This window comes from Macaca nemestrina, chromosome 10, assembly GCF_043159975.1.
Source record: "Macaca nemestrina isolate mMacNem1 chromosome 10, mMacNem.hap1, whole genome shotgun sequence".
Lineage (NCBI taxonomy): Eukaryota > Metazoa > Chordata > Mammalia > Primates > Cercopithecidae > Macaca > Macaca nemestrina.
The window spans coordinates 137769593-137786297 of record NC_092134.1 but is presented as its reverse complement, the minus strand read 5'-3'; the positions used below and the strand labels follow the sequence as shown (position 1 = coordinate 137786297).

Here is a 16705-nt window from a genome sequence, read left to right as displayed (position 1 = left end):
CGAGTGTTTTATCATCCAAAGATGGAATTAATGGCTATGTCATATCTATGTCAGACCAAGGTAATAAAACTTTATGGGTTCCTCCCCGTGAAATATTTTGTTTATGTCACATGGGTCTCATTGAATTTTTTTTCTCTTTTCTTCACTTCCCCTCCCCACCCTTTTCCCTGCCCTCTTTGTCTCCTGAGACCTATTCCCTTTGGAAATGCATTAGTTACCTAGGAAACCTTAATGTCATTTTTTTATGAGTGGAGTTTGGTGCAGCATAAAGTTAATTTATAGGGTGGTTAGGAATTCATGTCATGACTGGTGAAATAGGAGACTTTATTATGATTTCTATATCCACCTGTGTGGTAGGAATACATACCTTCCCTCTATCATTACGGGTAATTTCTTGAAACATAATTATGAATATGTATGCCATGTCACAAAATGAGTTGATTCACCGTTGTTCATTGCAATTCATTATATTGTTCAATGTAAGCCCTAGAACATAATTAGCAATAACAACAAACCAATAATATACCAGGCAATCTGTTAAGAGTTGAAGGATATGGTAGAATTTCCTTTTAAATGATGAAGTGGTTCTGAGTGAAAGGCAGATAATGAATAAGACAAGATTTTGAAATCCTTCAATGCTGCCTTTCGTGCACATTGAGGTCCACGTTAGGAAGCTATATAAATTCTAAATATGTCCACTACTTCATTCTGCTAATTTATTGCTGTATTTGTCCAAAGGGGAAAATATACATCCATAAAATTACATTAATGAAATGTGTATGTGTTGCACACAAATATAATACACAGGCCATTCCAGAGCCAAGCTTCTTTTAAAGACAGTTCATTCCCCCAGTGCTGTGACAGTGTTTTCAGTGTAAGGACTAGCAGATTGGGATTGGCACTCACATTGTGCCAGGCACTGTGTTGAGTGTTTTATATGAATTAGTTCCTTTGGTCCTCATATTACTTCTGTGAGATTGGTGTTGTTTTCACTAATTCCAGATGGGTTCTGAGAAGTTAAGAAACCTGTCCAAAATCACATGGCTACTGAGTGGAGAAGGCAGAGGGCAACCTGCTTTTCTCAGGCACCAAAATCTATTCTGGCAGTAAATTCTAGGTCATGGTCTGTTATTATGTTTTTGTTTTTGTTATTTGTTGCTCTGAGTTTCCTCAGTTATTAAATGCAGAGTGGGGACATAGGGCTGATAGAAGTTGACCTCTGATGTCTGTATTCTGTGTAGAGAGATCAATGCTGATCCTTGGAGCAAAGCTGTGCTTTCTTAAGACAATAGAAATTTGGGGGAAGACCTAGGCTTGTTGAATAAACATAAACAAGCCACTCAGTTTCTGTGGACAACTGCATGCAACTTGAAAGAAAAGAATAACGTCTCACAGATGACTCCAGGGCATCCGAGAGGAATTGCTATGTGGATTGACAGCCTGTAGCTGTTGGTTAATAATGCTGTTGCCAGTATTTAGTAATGGGTGGGCAGCCACGAATCTTTCAAGCGCTGAGGCACAAAGGTAGCATGAAGCTGCCTTTCCTGAACCTTAAGCTCCCAGTCCCTGTGCAAACACCTTTTGCATTCACTTTAATTGTTTGACAAACGAAGACTTCCAGACTCCATCAGCTCTAGCAGCTGTCTGGGTGGATGGGGGTGGAGATGGAGGGGGTAGGGCAAGACCTCCCCACAGCGCCCTCCAGCAGCAGAAGATGCAACTTGCAAATACTTTAGGATCAGTGAAAAGTGTGGCGTTTATTTCAGTAACCTCAAAAGAGAGAAAAAGAAAAGCAATGGAAGAGGACAAACATTCAAGTCTAGCTGTGTGATCATGGAGTTAAAAAAAAAAAAAAAAAAAAAAAAAAAAAAAAGCTTGTTTTTGACACGGAAAGGGTCCTTGGAGGCCATTCGGTCCAATTCTCTCATTTCCTGGGTCAGCATGTCACAATGAATTAACCACATACTGCCACTGCACAAGACCCCTTCCCTCACCACATGCTGAGCCCCCACCACCAGCACTCAGTCCACTGAGCTCAAACATAGAGGAGATAAGTGCTGTTTTTCACAAGGTAAAGGCAAAATTCAATCCCACATTCCCGTTTTGTTTCTGTTCAGTGTTCCAACCACAGAGTGGTGCTATTGCAAAAGATAAGGGTAACCAGAAGGCACGCTCTGGAAATTTGCTTTAGGAGAGAGTTTTAAAGGGGGTTTTCAAAAACAAGATCTGGTTCCTGTTCTCAGAAATCACTTTCAGGAGTCAGGGCCTTACTCTCAGATGCAGCAGGGAGAAAAAGAAAGTTCAGCAACCTAAAAATATAGTCGACAGATGGACAGCCAAAGTCACGGCCACTAAGTCAACTTGGAGAGGGGCAATTACCTAGTGAATCCTAAAAGATCTCATCCTGGATGCTTCCTTAACCAGGGCTATCTCCAGGGCACAAGCTCGCAGCCAGCTTACTTTCCAGTCCTGATCTTTGTTTTTGCTATCCATACCACTACGGTCTTTCTATAGAAAAGAAAAATCTCTATTTAGAAACATGGATTTACTTAGAAGTCACAATATTCTACAGTTTAAAAATGGCTCTACATTGTATATAATAATCTTTTTATTCTGTCTTCTTAAAAACACACCTTTCTAATTCTTTTTTTCTGCCCAGCCTCTTCATTCAGCACCTTGCCACTCTCTTGGAAGCCACAACAGAGACCTGGGGGGGTCAGTCCCTAGTTTGAGAAGGAAGAAATCTTTAGCTCTGAAGCCTAAAGAAAAACAGTAAAGGAAAAGGCAGTTGGAGGTGCTCAAGGGAGATTGTCTGAAAAAGGTCTTCTACTCAGAAAAGAGCTAAGGCTCTCCCTTTGGGAAACCAATCCTTCTGAGCAAAAGTGCATGTTTCACCCTCTGCTCCGGTCTGGGTCTCTCCCTCTTCCTCTCTCCTTCCCTCAGTCCCTCCTCCCCTCTCTCCACAAAGGCACAGCACATATTTGGCAAGATTAAGGTGTCACCTCTCATATTACAAGGCCTGTTGATTGCAAGCAAAGACAGACCCACCAGCTTAGGACAAAACCCCCTGGAGCTGGAAACAATACAAACTCTTCCTGGGATCCCCGAAAGTCCTGGCAAAGTGAGGCGGCCAACCAGTGCAAGGCATCTGCAGAACAAATCCAAGTCCTAAACGCACGGCTTGCTGCCTTTTCTTCTTCTTCGTTTCTTCTGATTTTTCAAGTTTGTTTGCCCCCCTTCCCCTCGTCCCTCCAGACTGCCAGGGACCCGGGAGCTGCCTGCAGATCAGCCCGCACATGTATTTAACCCCTTCTCTGCTGCAGCAGGAGCCAACCACCTCTTTCCTTGTAATCTTCAGGTTCCCGGAGGACCTGGAGCTTGAGGAAAGAACTCTGCCAGTGGATCTGAAACTGGGGCCTGAATCCCTCCTTTGACCACGGCGAGAAGCTGGAGGAGGGGGGCAAGTGCGGGAAGTGGGGGAGGGCAGGGAGGCGGGCCAGATGAGAGGGAGAAAAGCAGAACCCGACAGAGCACGCCCAATCCAAACCTTCATGGTGCTGTGTGGCGGGGTGGAGGGAACGACTCGGCAGCCTCTTCTGGCCCTGAGGAAGACGTCGATATTTTGGCAAGAGGGGAGCCACTGAAGGACGACCCTACCCTTGCGAGGGACCGCAGAAGGTGACGCCTCTGGGCCTCGGTGGGCGCTTCTGGCCGTTTTCGATGTGGCAACCCCCATCAGCCAGGATAATGATGAGGCAGGTACAATCTATCTAGTACGCAGCCCCCAGACTCCCCCTCCCTTCCCACCTCCCCCTCCAAGCCCCCAGCTACTCTCTGCGGCAGGTTGGTCCTGAACTGGTGGGTGCAGTTCCGGCGTTCAACCAAATTCTCAGACAATTCTAAGGTATTTGGATTTTTTGAACCTGGGCCCTAACCGAAACATAGAACGGCTTGCTTATTAGACACCTCGAACGACAGGGCAGGGATGGAAACGGGATACTCGCTTCCCTCCCCAGTCGCTCGTGAGTCAAAAGGTCCTGGAAGGAGATGATGAGACGAGAGGCTGAAGTGGCAGGGAGGAAGGGATGAGGGGCTTGGAGCGGAGGTCCACCACTCAAGGACTCGGGAAGGGGACAAGAGGGCAAACCTCTGCTCCCGGACTCTCCATTTCTCGTTGATCCCTAGGTGGTATTTTCCCCCCTTCTCTCGATGGCAAATGGGCGAAATCAAGATGACTTAACTTGGTAAATTTAGAGAGAACGGCTCGGAGCAAGTGGGGTCTAACGGGCAGCTAAAATTATCTCCAAATAAGATATTTTGCCCCCCTCCCCCTATCCTTTCCTCGAATGAATCCACCGGTGGGGAAGTGAGCGTCATTACTTTCGGGGCGCCACGAAGACGCTTGCTTGTCGCTCGCCTTTCCTGCTTCTCGCGCTGTCCCCGCGTGCAGACTGGTGGGTGCTGGGCGAGTGATGAGCTGCAGGGCCCCATCCTAGTTTGGAAGGAAGGGGTTTAGAAGTTGGAGGATGGGTGAAACGGGAGGTTGCGATCCATCTCCTTCTCCCTTCCACACTCAAGCTCCCGCAAACGCGCGCGTGCACAGCCCCTCCCTAGTCCCTGGGACCACCCGCCCCCACACCCCTCTACCTTGACCTCCCTTGACCGCCGGCACAGCGTCCTGGGTGCGGGTGCCCGGGAGCGGCGAGTTCGCCGGGGAGAGATTGTCCTTGGGCGTGTTCGTGTTGTGGGGTGGGGGGAGGAGTGGCGGGTGGGCTTGGTAGGGGTGGGGAGAGATCTGGAGCTGGAAGGGTCTAAGGTTTGGAGGAGGAGTTTACGCCTCAGACCTGATCCGCCTGAGGAAAGGGGCAGGAAAAGGCCCTAATGCCTGGTCAAGAAAATCTTAAAAGAAAAGAGATGAACAAGAAAAATTTCAAGAAAAAGAACAACTAAAAAAGGCTGAAGACACTAACATGTAACCTGTTACGATACATTTAATGTTTCGTTTTTTCCTGGATCTCTAAAAGGGAACTCAAGGGTGGGGGTTACCGAAGACTACTACTAATTTGGAAGTTTTTGTTGCTGTTGTTGTTTTGCTTCGTTTTGTTTTTCAAGAGGGGCTAGGAGAAAGACTCCTTCCCCGCCGTGGGTCCCGAAGCGAGGTCCGTGGGGCTCTGGGGCGCGGGCGTGCGCGGCGCGGCGCGGGCCGGGCGGGGGAGGGCGGCGCGGCGCGGAAGGGGTTAAGGCGCTGAGCGCGGAGCCATCTGGCCGGGTTGGCTGGTTATAACCGCGCAGATTATGTTCACGGGACTCAGACAGAGTTGAAGCTCCTCTCCCTACCGAACAGCTCCGCGCACCGCCCCGCGACACAGCCCGGCGCAACTACTTTCTTCTCTCTCCTTTCTTTCTTCCTCTCCTTTTTCCCCTGCTGGGTAGTGGCTGCGGCGGGGTGGGGGAGACTGAATGACCGAGCTCGCGTCCACCTTTCTCTTCATGTCGACGTCCCTGGAAACGGCCACACGGATGCCATGGTTACTTTTGCCACGGTAAGGGGAGGCGGCGGGCACGTTGGGTGGGCAGGTTTGGGGATGGGGGTCCACGTGGGGAGGGATTTTCCAGTGAACCGGCTTGGGGGGCCCCAACGCCGCATCCCGCCCCACCCCCATTGCGCCGCGCTCACTCACTTTCCCCGGCTTGTGCCTTCCCCGAAGTTTGCGCTGGGATCTGCTGAGGCGGGCGCAACCGCAACCACGCCGCTACACACACACACACACACACACACACACACACACACACACACACACACGGACACCCTTCTCCACCTCCTCCCCTCTTGTCCCTCGGCTGCCCAAGAAGCTTCCCTCAATCTGGGAAAGTGATCAGGTTTAAGGGACCTGGATTGGAAAGGGTGGGGGCAGGCGAGGGGAAATGGGGACGACGAAAGAGCAGGAAAGGGATTCAACAGAATCAACCACCCACCACCCCCAACCGACCCGTCTGCTCCTCCGGGAAAGCTCCTAGCGCATCCTATAACAAAAGAGGGTGGTAGACAGAACCCCGGGCGGGCAGACAGAACCCGGGGCGGGGAGGTGCTGCCGCAGCTCCCCTGCACACGCCCTGCACCCTGCCGGCCACTGAGCCTGATTCTCAGCTTGCCCCTGCGCCACTCCGGCCGGGGCGTGGGCTGGGGGAGGGGACGCGCAGCTCAGGACCCGGAACGTCGCGTTCCAGTTCTGGGAGTTGAGACTCACCGCCCCGCGCCGCGTACCTGCGTTGGAGTCCCCCGAAAGGTTTTTTTCAGCAAAGACCTCGCGCCCCGGGCTCCTCTTGGCCAGCGCCCACCCGGTGGCCACCCCACCCTGGGCTTTTGCGCAGATGCTGGAGCTCCGTACGTAGCCCGCACATCTGGGACCCCGCCGGGCAGCGGCGGGCACCCGGGCCGGGTCATCGCTGGGGATCTCCTCGCGGTATCGTCCAGCCTGTTCTCGGACTTTGAAGCGGTGGCGTGGGAGGCTGGGAGATCTGGGCACCGGCGCAGCCAGCCAGGTCGAAGTTTGAAGGTCCTACGACGGACCGAACCGCCCCATTACCCCAGAGCTTTACTCAGTGGTGGATGCTCCTGATGCAATTTGGGACGCTTGGGAGTTGAAGGGTAGGGAAAGGAGGGGCGAGGGCCGAGGGCATGGGGTGGGGGAGTGGGAGTCTGCTTGTTGCTCTCCGCGGGAGTGGGTGCGCGTCCAGGAGGCGCTGCTTCTTTGCGGGAGTTTGGCTGCTGCGTTCGTTCGTCGTCTGCACTTCAGATGCATAGCAGTGAGACCCCTGCGTCGAACGGTGTCGGGGCTGTGGACTAGAAAGGATCCCTTTTGCTGGAATCGAGGCTCGGGTGGGATTCCCGGTGGGGGAAACACCAAAAATACCGTGTGGCCTCGGCCTCTGGCGGCGGGCGGCAGGTTCTGAGTCCGAATGGAGGCTGCTCCCGGGAGCGCCGGGCTCAGAGCTGGAGAGCTCGGGAGACTGTGCGCCTGTGGACTTGTTTATGTGTGTGAAGAGGTGGGGGCGGGGGCCTGCTGAGAGGGGAGGGGAGCCTGCCAGGGGTGGGTGTTTCTCCTGGAGCCTGATGTTTGTAACTCAGCTGATTATGGAGTGTACTGAGCGACCTGCTTTTTAAATAAAGAGATGCCCGCTCCTACCCCGCAAAACCGCGAGCGAGGAAAACATGGAAGCGCTCTGTCCTGAACGTCAGGATGGGAGAAAGTTGTAACACAGAGGAGACTTTTCCAGCGGTCCTGTTTTCACAACGCTCAAGTTCTCCAGCAGACTCAGCCTGCCTCCCGCCTGCCCTCAATTCCTTTCTGACATGTCACACAAAGAAAGCTGAGAGGTAGCATGTAGAGGATAAAATGCAACCGCCTCTGCCTTGGGCGCAAACACACAGACGTGGGTATCGCGTTAGGAGTTAAGGGGGTTGGAAAATAATGCAGGCTCCTGTAAACAGTGTTGAAGGGAGGTAGAAAGTCTGGGGTATTTCCCGTAGGGAGAGTGTGTGGGATTTTGTGTTGGTGAGGACTGGAGTGTAGCTGGACTTCGAGGGTTTGGTTGTGTGTGAATGGGATCTGCTTATCTGTGGAATCAGATTGTGACCATTGAGTGCGTGGTCAGGGAGGGATGGGGATGTTTTTTTCAGAGAGAGAAAGAGAGAGAGAGAGAGAGAGAGTGTGTGTGTGTGTGTGTAGGGGGAGGTGGCAAAAGAGCTGGAGTCCCATCCGTCTCTGGTGCCTGGGAGGTGTGTGCTGCTGGGGAGTCTGTTGGATGGGCATCTGTGTGCTTAGCGGGAGACCAGAGCTTGCAGGAACATAGGTGTAGCTAATGCGAAATCTGTGCCTATGAAGGGTGTCAGAGCAGGAGGAGAGGTGCAGCCTGTTGAAGACAGATGGCTTGTGCATGCCTGCGCAAACACATGGAGTGGGTGTGGTGTAGGAGGGCGGCTGTGTGTGTGAGCGAAAGGTGGATGCATGTGGAAGGTTGGGCGCCTGAGGATTACCAAAGGGATGTGTGTGGGGGGTGGGGGAAGATTATCTGGGGAGCACGGAGTGTGAACTTTATGAGAGTGCGTTGGGAAATTTGACTGGAGTGGCATTGGGGCATGTAGGGGGTAGAAAAGTGTGAGCTCAGATCCTCTTTATGGAGAGACAAAGCATTTGAAGGAAAGGACACCGGGTTGGGGTTGGTGTTTGCCTCCCCCCTCCTTCCTCCCCAGAGAGGAGAGAATTGGAGGAGGCTTAGAATGAGGGATGTACATTTAAGGGGAAAAGTCCTTGTGCACTGGCACTGGGTGGGAACAGGAAGAGATGTATGCGTAAGACTGAAGTAAGTAGAGGAATACACTATTTGTGCCTAGTGTCAGGGGTGCATGTTGTATAATGTTTTGCAATGGGTTTCTTATGTAATAGGGGAATTCACTATCACCAGTTCATATTGATAATCAATTAAAGCTAATGGAGTGCCTACTGGATGCTCAGCCCATTGCTGGGTACTGGAGCATGGCACGCTGCCCTGGAAAAATTCCTTCTCCAGGCTCAGCTAACTGATGCAATTTTGCCAGAAATAGACAGAGCTCGATGCTTGTTGAGGTTTCTTCAAGGTCTATACTTCGGTTTCTAGAGATGTTTATGGATCTTGGGAGCCAAAGGGAAGCTGACTTGAAATACATCTCTGGTTTTGTAAAAAGTGGGGCATAAAGATAGGGATGATGTAGACTTTTGTGTATTGAGAAGGGAGCTGGATGGTGTTTTCTTGTGTGGGGTGTGGGTTGGGAACTGGAGGGTGTTGCACTTCAGGTCAGAATGCAGGTCCAGATCCCTTTGAAGATTGAGTTTCTAAGAGTACACAGAGCCTCCTTCATAGCTGGAATGAGACTTGTTATGTGGAGCTGGAGAATGGTGAAGTCATGATCAGGGAAGAGATGGACTGGGGACGTTTGTCATCTTTGGTGTTTTCCAGACTATGAGTGTAAAGCTAATCTGAGTGTGTGTTTGAGGGGTGGTGTGTGTGCACGTGTGTGCATATGCACTTTGGCCTGGAGTAATGTAACTGGGAGAAAACTAGCCAGGTGGATAGGAGGTGTGGATATTCTGGCTCTGGTGAAGGGGGTGCCAGTATGTGTTTTTACAGGAATTCTGTGTGTCTGAGGAAGGATAAAAATTGTCTTGGATACTCAGATGTGCATCTCTAGCGAAAAAAGGTGTACACAAAAGAAGGGCCGTAGACTTTGGGGAATAAGAGAAAGGTGTAGTTGATCGAGTCCATACCCTGAGATGACTAGTGAGGCAACTGGATAGGAACAGAGTGAAGGCTGTGCTTTCGTGATGCACATGTCTATCTGTCTGGACTAGATGATGGGGAGCCCCATTTGATTAGGTTCTGACCATGGTTGGGCGTATGTTTGGGAGGACTTTATTTGACTCATGACATTTTTGAATTCATGAAGTTACAGCTGTGCCATTTTAAGGGTCTACCTTAGTTTTTAGGGGGAAACTCATCTGTTTAAGAGATAGTTTAGTAGGGCTTGACTATTGGTCAGAAGATGGGGGACAGATATTTCTGAGGGCAGGGTGGTGAAGTGGAAGACTTTGGATTGAGAATGCCTTAGTTCTAGTTCAGTTCTATCATTTGGGAAAAGTGTGACTTTGGGGACTTTTTAATCTCTTTAACTCTGTTTCTCCTTTTGTAAAGTGGCAATATAATGATTCAAGGAGGAGGAAAGTTCATTCCTCTTTTCTCCCATCAAAACTTGGTGTGTTTAGTTGTATACAGCTGTACAAAGATGAAATGTAATTAAATACCGGTGCTAGCATGTACGTAGGTCATTGCGAAAATAGGATCTGGACCTCTTTCTCTTCACAATGCAACTTAATCAGTAGTCATGATGCTCATCGCATCTCTACTGCTCACTCGCTGTGTAAATAAAACTTTTTATAACTGCCTCAGTTTACTAATCCAGAAGCTGGAGGCAACCAAGCCTAGATTATAGATGATGGAAATCTTTAAGATCTTTGAGCTATTCGGAGGAAAGGTAGTCTAAGAATCAATGTTATTAATGATCAGAGACAGACATTTCTTTATCTTTAACATCAGCTATGCAGACCACAGCACCAAAACAAATGTGACTTGGAGAACAGCAAAAATAATAATTGTCCTTGACATAGGCACCATTTGAATAAAAGAGGAGCAAAGTCCAGCCTGCCTGGTAAGAGGAAAGCCTGGGCTTTGGGTCTTTGCAATTCTTTGTGCCCAGTGCAGCAAGTTGGTTACAGCCGCTTTCCCCAGAGATGAAGATGGAGGCGCAGGGGGGCACGGAAACCCACTGAAACCTCCAATTCCTCCCAGAAGTTAGCACATGCTGTCAACTCCTGGCTCAGAGTCAGGCTCCCATCCTTGAGTTCAGTGGCCATAAATAGGAGCTAAGCTATTTCCAAGAGGCACTAAACTAATTCTGTTGCTTTTCTTGGCGAGATTGGGCCAATTAAGTTGATTGGAAGAGGTCACTGCTGATGGGTCTCACATTCCCCAGGCGGGACAGGCCAGCAAAGTTTAATTACATAACATTTCCCATCTCTGCAGCTCCACTCCCAGATGTATCAGATGTTCAGGCCTCTCCTCTTCCCCTACATTCAGGATGCCTGATGGAGCAGGCGGCTTCTGCTGCAAGCTTCTCCAACCTTTTCCCAAGCAGTTACAGCACTCCCACCCCAACTGGAGGGAATGTAAATCTGTGCATTGCCTGGAAGCCAGAGAGGACATGGGGGCTGACACAGAAGATCTTCAAAACCCACCACCCTGCCTCAAGCCGCTGCTATTTTACTCTTTAACAAGGCAGGCAGTTTCTGGCATTGGGGATGTTGAACTAATGACCGTTGCTAGGGTTTTAGATTTAGTTTTATTTAAAATTGAGTTTGTTGGAAAAGGGCCAAATCTTCTACTGGAGACAAGCCTAAGCCCTGTGTGTTGCTGCTGATAAAGTCTGTGGATGTACTTTGTGCGTGGACAGGTGTGTGTGGAGTAAGAGGAGACCACGGGATGTGCATGCGTTCGTGCTGGGGGACACGTGAGCACAGGAACTGCCCTGGGTAGACAGGGAGCATTTGTAGAGCTTATGTTATGGGTGGCAGGTATCTGGATGCTTGGCTCAGATTGGATTGTCATTGGATTGCTTCTTACAGGTGGGCCAACCTGAGAAAAAAGTTGGGGACACCTTCTTTCAGATCTTTTTTATATGGGCATGTTGAACTTTGAAGTATGAAGCCATTGTAGATATTACCTCATTCTTGCCTGGGTGGATTTCTAACAAGACTGAAGCTGGACAAAAAAAAAAAAAAAAGTCATTCAGAGGACTCATTTTAGAACCTGTGAGGACACATGTAGATGGCCTCAGAGTGTTAAAGTATTTTTGTTGTTGTTGTTAATAGTTTTCCATAACTCAGTCTTTTATTTTACCTACAAATACCGAGAGGCTAGAGGTTGCACACACCCCCACATGGTCAGAATGCATGTCCCCATCTGTGCCGCAGTCCTTCTCAAATAGTATTAATTGGGAACCACTGAGGGCTTGCTGCGGCTCTGGGTGTCCTCACAGGACAAACCTATGACTGACTATGATCTCATTGAAACAGAACAGATTTTGACATGAAATTTGGTGTGGTCTGTTGTGATTGCTCACTCTTTAGTAACATATCCAGAGAAGATATTTGTTGAGCCCCATTTTGTGTGTGTGTGTGGGTTTGTTCAGTCAGAGATTTTTGGACGATTTAAGGTTCTCAAACATTCAAGGCCGGAGATGTTGGAGGAAACAGTAGCTTATAATCTCAAGAGCCCAGGCCAGGGTAACCTTCAGTAGCTTGAGGCAGCAGGTAGCTGCCTGACTTGGAGGTGGAGGACCAGGTTCAATGACTGGGCTCTGTTACTAATTACCTGCTGTTGTGTGACCCTGGACATTCTCTCTAGGACATGACTTTGCCATCTGTAAACGAAGGGCTTGAATTAGAAGATATCCCCGTCCCATTCCAGCACTGTCACTGTAGGATTCCACAGTAGCCACATCCTCCTACCTAATCAGTGCTAATTACCTCACTTGGAGTGCACCCTGGCACGCCCTTAATGAGCTCCTGTTTTTATCTTTGGGGAATGGCTGAGTCAAAAGCAGAAAGGCATGCAAAGAATTTGCCAGAGTGTTTCCTTTTGGCCAAGAATGCTCCTGACGTTGGCTTAGCCTACACAGGGTGTCCAGAGCTGAAAGGGGTGGGATTTGGCTTTCTGATAGGTCTGGTGCTAATCATTCAGCTTCCACGTGAATGTCTTTCAGTGGCAATGTCTCTGACTAAGGTAAGCATCCATCTTTAAGATGACGGATGATGATGATGATGACAGTTAATATTTGAGTACTTACTGGGTGCCAGGCATTATTACAGCCATTACATGGCATTACCTCAATACTCAAAATAATCTCAATTACAAATGGGGCTACTGAGGTTATGTGAGGTTAAGGGGTATGCTGATGTTCTTGGCTTTCTAGCCTGAAGCCTGTGGCATCACAAGCCCATCACCTGCCAGCCAGATTCTGTTTTTTAATGTTCTGTGATGTCATCCAGATGGGAGCTGGGTCCATCTTCTTCTGCAAAGATGGTCACCCCATAGGGTAACCTGCTCCCCGCCCCCGGAAGCTTCCTTTTCATGTGCAAGACAAATGTTTAGGTTTTCTAGACACCTGCTGGCAAGCATGTGTCAGATCTGTCTCAGCTTCCATTGGCCCTCCCCCTTTACTTCTTGTCCTGTTGACAAGGGAATCTGCCCTTACAGAACACGGGTATTGATTTAAGCCACAATTGCCTCCTTGTAAATTCTATAAAATTGGAGCTGGACATCTGGTTTTGATCCACACGCCCATGAGAGGTGGTAGGTCCCAGCATTCTTGAGTCCTGGAATTGCACAGAATCAAAGTGAAAAAGAATATGAATGGAGAGCATGAGGTCTCTTTAGAATTTGGAAGACAACTTTCTTTGATAGGCTAGGGAACTCACACCACTTAGACTGGGGCCAAAGTAGTGAAGGTAGGTTTCTTGCTGGGAGATTGGGGGGCAGGGGTCGCTGCTAAAGACTGAGGTCCCCAGGCTGTGTTTGATGCAGAGCAGAGCAGCTGTAGAGACCTCCAGCGGAGGATTTGCCACTGCACGTCATTCTCTGGGCAGTACCGGAAGTAGAGAAGCCAAACACGTTCTTGGGGTGGATGCTGCACTTTTTGAAGGTTGTGACTAAAAGCTCATTCCTTCTTCCTCCACTGATTTCCCCACCATCACTACCACGTATACATCATCAAGACAGTTAAGAAGAGGTGACTTTGTTCTGTTGCTTAAAGATATTTGCATGTACAAATAAATGTTGAACACTAACCTAATGCCTATTAAACCCTAGGTACTCAAAAATTATGTATTTACTTTGCTTGAAATAACTTTTCATGTGTAGAGTGATAATTATTTCCTTTATATGGAGTATATAGCCTTTTAAAGACTGAGAGCCAGGTTCTTGCAATTTACTTCCCTCTTCCCTCTGGTTCTAGATCTAAGACCCCAGCATTTAAAAATATCCTTCTCTAGCTCTAAGGGATCCCTTAGGGCGTTTGTTTCATGTTCTCAGTCTGAGATTAGCTCCATCTCATGTCTAGAGGACCTGCTTCTAATGGTTCATAAGGTACTTCCTTATGAACTGGGTTCAAGAGGAAGATGCAGCCCTAGAAATCACCTGCTTTCCCAACAGGTGTGCCCCATGGTGTGGAGAAGCCCAGTCCTCCTAACACCCACCTGGCTACCTTAAATAGCTTGCCACATTCTCCCTGCAGAGAGCCCAGACTAGCTGTGTGGCTTTAAGCAAATCACTTTCCCTCCATGGGCCTCTCTTTTCCTGGAGAAGGGAGGAGTTGGACTCACTAGAGGGTCACAAGGACACTACCAGTGTGACAGATCACATCTTCCACGATTCTGCTGCTCCCTCGGCCTCATACTGTGGCCCATGCCTGTGATTTTCAGGTATCTCTGCTGGCCTGGAGGACTTACGTAGAGAGATTTGGAGGGGGTGGAGGAGGAAATTAAGTTATGTGATGCCAGATAAGTCATTGAACATATGGATGAGTGCATGTTTATGAAGCACTGAAGGAACAAGCTTGCCAGATTTGTGGCGGATCTTGGATTGGAAGTTGGGAGTATGGGAGAGGTTTATGTGGGATTAAAATTGCCTGTGGGTAGCTGAATTCAATAAGCTAAATCAGAGAGATCCCAAACTCTGAGCAGAGAGATCAGACCCCACCTCTAACTCCAACAGAGACTAACTACATTTTTGGGAAGTGCCCGAACCACACTAGGTCTCACTTCCTCATCTATTAAGAGCTACTGGCTTTGATTATCTCTAAGGTCTTTCTTGACTTATCATTAATTAAATTGTGAGAACTGGGGGCTAGTAGAAAAATCTGGACAAATGCATGGATGGAGAAGGGGATACCTCAAATGGCCTAAATATAGAGGGAAGTGTTCTGTGCGAGTGATATGCCTATTCTTGAATTGGAGATAGCACTGGAGGATATATTCTGTACGTGTATTGTGTTTCAAATACCCCTCCATCATCACCAATGATATTGAAATCATCCTTCACATATTTGCTTAACCTGAGAAGCCTCCCTGCATTTCCCTGGAGAGCCCGGGGCTCCCTTCCCAGCCTCCCGATGTTATACCACTTAGCAGCCTGTGTTGAATTTGCATTCCTAGAATATGAACTTCACAGAGAAAGGTATCTGTTGTTTTCATTTTTGTGTCCCCCAACACCTTGAATAGTGACAGCCACAGGAATGTGTTGAGTGAACGAATGTGTGACCAATCATTGTGAGCTCAGAATGTGCAGTAGCGATGTGACATGCCAGGAACTGGGCTCAGAGAGGTAGTGTACCTTGCCAGGGCTTTAAAACAGTGTTACCTTTTCGGCCTGTCCCAAGGCTAAGGTCATGAATGCTCAGTGCTTGCTGGCCAGAAAAGGCTGTTCTTACTCCCTTTTAGAGACCCTTCTTCCCCATGTCTTAGCCTGCATAGTTCTCCTGCAAATTGGGGCTCTTGGTCATGGGGAATTGGGTGTCATTCCACATGCATTAGGGTAATTCCTCCTTGGACACCCGGAAAGCAACTCAAAACACATGTTTACAGATTATTCATTAAGCATCCTGTTGGTGGTCATGTGCTAGATGTTGGAGAAGATGCAGAGATTAATGTAGTGCTGCTGGCCTTGGGGTCTGGAAGCTGGTGAAGGAGGCAGACAGGTTATGATCATAGTGCTCCAGGGAGAACAAGGGAAGCAAGGAAGATGGAGTGCAGGGTTCCCACTTCAGGTGTTGTTTTTCAGTACAAACCATGATTGAGAATCCTCTTGGTTCAGGAGCAAGCTGGAGGGTCCAGGAATGGTCTCCACTTCCGCATGACAGTGGTTTTCTCGTCGCTGAATTCTCAGGGCTAGGTTGATGGATACTCAGAGACCATTGTGACGTAAGCCGTTGGTTCTTGTGGGGAGAGTCGGGGGAACATGCATGTTGTACAAGTGTTGGGGCTTGCAGGGGGCGTAGGTGTGCGTGCTCATGGGAGTATTTCTCAGAAGCATCCCTGCTCATGGCATGGTGGGGGTGAGTCCACCTCAGGCCCCTAAGCTGTACTTCTACCTCCTGCTTCATTACACAGAGTATGTTGTCTCTGTGACCACTTCTGACACAGGAACAGACTGCCATCTACTGTCCACTTCTGTCCTCTGAGTCCCTCCTGCTCAAGGAGGCATTTATTTTTTTCTTATCCTGTTTTTAATAGGTCTAGACACCAGGAGAAACAGACATGGAGTCCTATTTCGTAATTTTTTTTAGAATTTAGAAGGGAGCCTTTAAAAAACATAACACATCTGTCAGGTGGTTCTCTTATCTGTTTACAAAGGGGCCACTCTGCTGCCACTGAGTCTTCCTAGCCGCTGTGCGAGGTGCCATGTGGGATACCAAGAGACACAAAGCAAGGTCTTACCTTCAACAGCCTTGCAGTCTCCTTGGGAATACAGGGTAGATTTGCAGAGAAGCAGACTACAGGATGTGGCAGTAGGTATTTGGTAAGAGGCATCTGGGTGGTAGGGACTACAGAGGTTTTGGGGGTTTGGAGGAAGGAGGAGCCCTTGTAGGCTGGGGGATTTGGGAAAGACCAAAATGGGTCTCCTTTTAGCAACCCCAGTGTTTGGAAAGGGTCTTCTAAGAGCTGCGTGATGTTTTGGGACAGGCTGTGAACTGGAAACTCAGGAACCTGGAGGGCCTGAGGTCTAGTCCAGCTCCTGTCAGTCCTGCCCTGTGACCCAGGGGCTTGGGTTCCCCATCCGCAAAGCAAGGCTGTTGGTCTTCTTGTCCTGTAAGGGCCCTCACATCCCCAGCCCTGCATCATGTGCCACTCTTGCATGCAGTGGGAGGTGCTTTCCTGGTTTTCAGCTTGTCAAGAGCAATAGAGTCCATTGGATCCCGTGTGGGAAGGATACCTGGGTACAGGGCCCTTTGGTGATGACCCCACACACAGTGGGAGAGGGAGAATTTCCACAGGGGAGTTCTGGGTGCTGTTAAAATACAAAGGGGGGAAATGTTCTATGCAGCCTCTGCATGCTA

At 48.9% G+C, this 16705-nt stretch overlaps 1 protein-coding gene and 1 long non-coding RNA gene across 8 annotated transcripts in view; one reads left to right on the top strand and one right to left on the bottom strand.

The window, feature by feature from the left end:
* Positions 1-669: 669 nt before the first annotated feature.
* On the bottom strand, positions 670-6348 carry LOC105484169 (uncharacterized). The gene is made up of 5 exons (XR_988800.3): positions 6266-6348; positions 4648-5502; positions 4381-4492; positions 2634-3602; positions 670-2508 (listed from the first exon to the last, which is right to left on the bottom strand). It is a non-coding gene; the product is annotated as an uncharacterized lncRNA (long non-coding RNA).
* Positions 3560-16705, top strand: part of LOC105484167 (neurotrophin 3) — a 65251-nt gene continuing 52105 nt past the window's right edge. Inside the window, exon 1 of one of the 7 annotated variants that reach the window (XM_011745535.3) lies at positions 3560-3759. In XM_011745535.3, coding sequence (XP_011743837.2) covers positions 3721-3759 — 39 coding nt within the window. In that variant the 5' untranslated portion in view covers positions 3560-3720. Of the gene's footprint in view, positions 3760-5454; positions 5544-6562; positions 6650-6723; positions 6808-16705 lie in introns of those variants that run through there. The other 6 variants (XM_011745538.2, XM_011745541.2, XM_011745537.2 and 3 more) reach the window with 6 other exon arrangements.